Genomic DNA, 6,176 nt, shown 5'->3' on the forward strand with positions numbered 1-6,176 from the left:
TTGAATATTTCCAGGGATGGAGATTCCACAACCTCCCCAGGCAACTTATTCCAGTGTTTATCCACCTTGACAGTTAAGAAGCTTTTCCTAATGTCCAACCTAAACCTCCCTTGCTGCAATTTAAGCCCCTTGCTTCTTTGTCCTAAGCCGCTTCTTCATGTTTACACTGGATCTTTTTTTCTTCCCGTTTGTTTTATTTCCTCCCGGTGTCATAGAATCCTAGAAAATTAGGGTTGGACGAGACCTCAGGAGGTCATCTAGTGCACCACCTGCAGGACCAGACCGGGCTTGGTCAAACCTGCTCTTAAAAACCTGCCTGGGTGGAGTTTGCACCACTCCCTTTGGCAACCCAGGACAGTGGTAGGTGCTGTGAACAGCTGGGGAGTGTTAGGAGGCACCAGAGTCCAAGAGTTCTCCTCACCCTTTGAGAAGGTCCCTGCATTATTGTTGACTCCTACAGGTGGATGAAGAACACAGAGGCCCAAAGACAGGAAGAGAGACATTGCCTAGAACGTGACCATTTTCCAGCCTGTTCCCATCCTGATGCTCCCTTCTCTGCTAGATGCTGCGCTAACCCCACTGGGACAGGATAGGCCTGGATCAGAAGCCCTCCATGCCCATGTCCACTCTTGATGCAGGATGTTGTTGCATGTGGCGGGGTGAGAGAGGCGTGGGACCCGGCTACCGGAGCGGGATTCCTGGGGAAGACACTTTGGTCTCAGAATTGACAGATACCGTCCCCCATCTCTTGAGGAGGAGCTCCCCGGCTTGACAAACCCAGTGGAATGTGTCCCAGTGACATGGGTCAAAATGTCCATTTTTCTCTGCCCCTTCTTTCCCGCCGGCGGAGAGCCTAGTGCCACAAGGTGGCTGCAAGTCAATGGCAAAGGGGATCCTTCAGGATGAAATGCGTTAGTTGATGTACAACACAAGGCCATATTCTGAGACCCAGGCTCATACTCTGCTCAGACCTCACCAAGGCAAATCTCCCCTTTGAGTAAAAACCGAGTAAAGACCTCGGGAGGCAGCTGTGTCCTAATAGAGTTTTTCTCCTCCTCTTGCCTTTCTGGGCTCTGACAATTAATGGGAGATAGGCCAGAGCTGTGACCTGACTTTCACCTGGATGTGGAAGGACTCCTCACTGACACAATTATCAGGTTGTTTCAACATACACAAGCCGTCTTCTCTTCTGGCGTCATTCAGGAAGTCGGCTGACCTCATCTGCCTCCTGCTTTCCAAAATAATTCAGCAGGAAGCAGGCACCCTGTGAGGGATAGTTCAGCCCAAACTCTTAAAAGGTGGCTAACACACAAGCAACTGATATTTTTTTAATCCTTTTTTTTCGGTCCCATATTTTCTTTTTTTGTGTGGCTGTGCTGGTGTCTCATTGTGTACTCTCTCTCCTATTGTGATCTGTGCTTGATCTGTCATAGAATCATAGACTCATAGAGACTGAGGGCAGGAAGAGACATCAAGAATCATCGAATCCAGCCCCCTGCCCAAGCAGGACCAACGCCAACTCAATTGTCCCAGCCAGGGCTTGGTCAAGCCGGGACTTAAAAACCGCTAGGGATGAGATTCCATCCCCTCCCTAGGGAACCCATCCCAGTGCTTCCCAACCCTCCTAGGGAAATAGTTTTCCCTAATATCCAACCTAGACCTCTCCCACTGCAACTTGAGACCATTGCTCCTTGTTCTGCCACCTGCCACCCCTGAGAACAGACATAGGCATAATGAGGAAGGGCATGGCAGGCAGTTGCCCCCAGCCGCCATGCTAGGGCGAGCTCAGGGAGAACAACGTGGGTGGGTCTGACGTGGCCACAGCTTCTGTGGCTGGGTCTGGTGGTCCCTGACCCTCCTAAGTCATTCTCCCTGCACTTGCCCTACTGTGGCGCACGGGGGCAACTGCACCCCCTGCCTCCCCTATCACTATGCCCCTGAGAACAGCCTCTCTCCATCCATTTTGAACCCCCCTCAAGGTAGTTGAAGGCTGCTATAAACTCCCCCCTTACTGTTCTCTTCTGTAGATTATACAAGGCCAAATCCTTCATTGTCTCCTCATAATTCATGAGCTCCAGCCCCCTCATCATTTTTGTTTCTCTCCACTGGATTCTTTCCAATGAGTCCACATCCTTTCTAATATGGGAAGCCTAGAACTGGACACAATACTCCAGATGTGGCCTCACCAGAGCCGAATAAAGGGGAATAATCACTTCTCTGGATATGCTGGAAATGCTCCTCCTAATGCACCTAATATGCTATTAGCCTTCTTGGCTACAAGGGCGCACTGTTGACTCCTATCCAGCTTCTCATCCACAGGAATCCCCCGGTTCTTTTCTGCTAAACTGCTGCTTAGCCAGTCAGTCCCCAGCCTGTAACTATGCTTGGGATTCTTCCATCCCAAGGGAAGGACTCTACACTTGTCCTTGTTGAACCTCATCAGATTTCTTGGGGCCCAATCCTCCAATCTGTCCAGGTCACTCTGGACCCTATCCCTGCTCTCATTTCATAACGCTTGAAGACTGCTTCTCCCAAAAGCAAAACAAACTTATTTCTTGAATTTGTCTTCTGCACCATTAACAAGTTCTTTTTTCATCTCTAGAACATGGCCCAAACATTCTCTAGGATTTCTTTTGTTCTTCAGAGACTTGATTGTTACGTGTAGTCCTGCCAAGAATGGACTATCCCTACTGTTTTTATCTCCATGTATCCATTTTCAAAACTTCTGATCATATTACTTACTACAGGTTGTACCTCCCTTAACCAGGACTCTGTGGTCTGGCAACATCCGCTGTGCAGCCGGAACACAGAGGTTCCTGGACCACACAGTCCAGGTATAAGGAGGTCGGGCCGCAGAATGGGAACAGGGGAGGAGGGGCATGACTCAGCCAGCAGCCCCGTGTTGAAGGAGGCGGGGGGGCACAGCAAGGAGTTTTGGATCTTGCTTCTGGGTAATAGCGAGGGGCTGGCAGAGGTTGCAGACTCAGTCCTGGCAGCCGCAGACCTCCAACAGGCCCAGAAGCCATGAAGACCCAGCAACCCCAGAAGCCACAAAGCCCCAGAAGCCACAAAGCCCCAGCCTGGGGAGCCATGGCCAGGCAGGCAGCAACAGGCCTCAGCTGGAGTCCAAGCTGACATGCCATGTAGCACAGGCCATGTTGGGTTTCCAGTGGCAGAGACTGGTTATAAGAACGGCCATACTGGGTCAGATCAAAGGTCCATCTCGCCCAGTCTCCTGTCTTCCGACAATAGCCAATGCCAGTTCTAGTTCTTTTTTGAATCTTTTTTAAAGTCCTGGTCTTCGCACCATACTCTGGCAAAGAGTTCCATGGGTTGACTATGTGCTATGTGAAGAAAATCTTCCTTTTGTTTCTTTTCGGGTATGTCTAGATTACATGCCTCTGCCAACCAAGGCATGAAAATTAGACATACCGACATAGTCAATGATGCGGGAATTTAAATATCCCCTGCTTCATTAGAATAAAAATGGCCACCGCATTGTGCCAGCTCAGCTGTTTGTAGGCACGAAGTGGCAGTCGAGACGGGGATCAGTTGGCAAGGAAAGCCTTTGCCGACCGATCCCTTATGCATCGTGTAACGAGGTTTACAGGATCTGTCAGCAAAGGCTTTCCTTGCCGACCGATCCCCATGTTGACTGCTGCTTTGTGCCGACAAACAGTTGAGCCGGCACAACGTGGCAGCCATTTTTATTCTAATAAAGAAGGGGATATTTAAATCCCCGCTTCGTTGACTATGTCAGTATGTCTAATTTACATGCCTCGGTTGGCAGAGGTATGTAGTCTAGACATAACCTTAATGTGCTACCAATTAATTTCACTTTCTCCGTAAATGTCACGATTTTACAGACCTCTATTATATCCCCCTTAGTCTCCTCTATTCTAAAATGAAAACTCCAGTATTTTTAATCTCTCCTCATAGGGCACCCATTCCAAACCCCTAAGCATTTTTGTTGCACTTTTCTGAACCTTTTCCAATGTCAAGATATCTTTTTTGAGATGAGGCGACCGCATCTGTACACAGTATTCAAGCTGTGAACGTACTATGGTTTTACAGAGGCAGTAAGATATTCTCTGTCTTATTTTCTATCCCTTTTTTAATGACTCCTAACATTCTGTTTGCTTTTCTGACTGCTGCTGCAAACTGAGTTTTCAGAGACCTATCCACAATGACTCCATGATCTCTCTCTTGAGTAGTTGTAGCTAAATTAATCCCCATCATATTGTATATCAAATTGGGATTATTTTTCACAATATGCATTACTTTACATTTATCAACATTAAAATGCATATGCCATTTTGTTGCTCAATCACTTAGGGTATGTCTACACTGCCATGTTGCAGGGGACTTGACTTGATAACCTCTCAAGGTCCCTTCCAGTCCTAGTATTCTATGATTCTATGATACACTTGCAGTTCAAACTAGGGATGCAAATGTAGGCATTCGAAATAGTCAATGAAGCGGGGATTTAAATATCCTGCGCTTCATTAGCATGATCTCTGCGGCACATTATTCCGATCAACAACCATTTCTAAAGTTAAAGTGCGTGCTAGGATGCCTTAGTTTGAACCACACCCCTTGGTTCGAACTAACGTTACTCCTCAAAAAAGTATCTTATGAAAAAGCCTCTTTCAAAAAAGGCGTGTAGTCTAGACATTAAAAGTTGTACACAGACCAGAACATACAGGTTGTCTTGCTGAAACAGCACGGGAAGGCCATGAAAAGGTTTAATGTCTCCCTCACTGTCCAGTCAATGACTCAGTAATGAAGGCCCAACATCATGTCACCGTTCAAATTTGCATGAAGCTTGGTCTGTGAGTCCAGGCACAAGAAGAAAACGTTAGGTCCCTTTGTGGCGAATAAGTTGGAGCAGCCTGTCCCGAATCTGTTTGGTCCTCACCCCATAGATGATGGGGTTCAGCGTGGGAGGTACCAGGAGGTACACGTTGGCAATGAGAATACGGAAATGCTGGGCCACGTTCTGGCTAAACCGTTGTGTCAGGAAGGAGAAGAGAATTGGGATGTAAAAGGTTAAGATGGCAAAGAGGTGGGAGCCGCAGGTCCCAAAAGTCTTAAGTTGGGCGTCCTTTGTGGGGAGTCTAAAAATGGCCCTGAGGATCTGGACATAGGACACAGATATAAAAAACACATCCAGACCGGTCACAAAGAAAGCCACAAAGAGGCCGTAGTAACTACTGATGCGGATGTCACCACAGGCCAGCTTCACCACGGCGATGTACTCGCAATGTGTGTGGGGGATGATATTTGTTGTGCAATACGGCCACCTTTTTGCTAGGAAGATAGAGGGTAATGCAAGCATTGTACTGCGCAGCACCACGGCCAGGCCAGTCTTGGCCACCACGGGGTTCGTGAGGATGGTTGAATGTCTCAGGGGATGGCAGATGGCCACGTAGCGATCAAACGCCATGGCCACGAAGATCCCAGACTCAATTGCTAAGAAGCAGTGAATGAAGAACATCTGGGTGAGGCAGGCACTGAAACTGATTTCCACAGAATTGAACCAGAAGATGCTCAGTGTTTTGGGGAGGGTAGACGTGGACAGGACCAGGTCGGTGGCGGCCAGCATGCAGAGGAAATAGTACATGGGCTCATGGAGGCTCAACTCCTTCTTGACAAGGAACAGGATGGTGAAATTCCCCAACATGGATATGGCGTAGGTGCTGCAGAAGGGGATGGAGATCCAGGCAAAGGCTGTCTCCAGGCCAGGAATGCCCAGCAGGATGAAAGTGGAGGGGTCAGTGAAGTCAGTTGTGTTGGAACCAGACATGGAATAGAGGAGGTGGCATACAATTTCGAGGTAGAATTGTGTCCCCTGGAGGCACGCTCTGTTCTCCTGACTTCCTACAATTGCCCAGTTTCTAGGGTGATGGTCACAGTGCAGATGCCTGGATGGAGAGACAATGTTAAGATGAGGAGGTTGGATAAGAAGACAAACTTAAAAGTCTGGGACTGGTTGTGGTGAACAGACAGAAAAGGGGTCATTAGACAGAGCAGAACAAAGTGAAAGATTGGAATTGATTGCGTTGCAATTGACTCTGAACACTCCCCAACCAGTAATATCTATAGACAATAAATGCTTCAGAGAAGCTAATTCTTCACAACCGAGTCACATTCACAGCAAGGCAGATTAGAACTAT

General features: G+C 48.0%; 1 protein-coding gene across 1 annotated transcript; it reads right to left on the reverse strand.

Moving 5' to 3' along the window:
- Positions 1–4,858: 4,858 nt before the first annotated feature.
- LOC102451340 (olfactory receptor 52J3-like) lies at positions 4,859–5,806 on the reverse strand. Its single transcript, XM_006119762.2, has one exon. It carries the CDS (start codon positions 5,804–5,806, stop codon positions 4,859–4,861), a length of 948 nt encoding a protein of 315 aa, XP_006119824.2.
- Between the last annotated feature and the right edge of the window lie 370 nt (positions 5,807–6,176).

This window comes from Pelodiscus sinensis, chromosome 1, assembly GCF_049634645.1.
Source record: "Pelodiscus sinensis isolate JC-2024 chromosome 1, ASM4963464v1, whole genome shotgun sequence".
Lineage (NCBI taxonomy): Eukaryota > Metazoa > Chordata > Testudines > Trionychidae > Pelodiscus > Pelodiscus sinensis.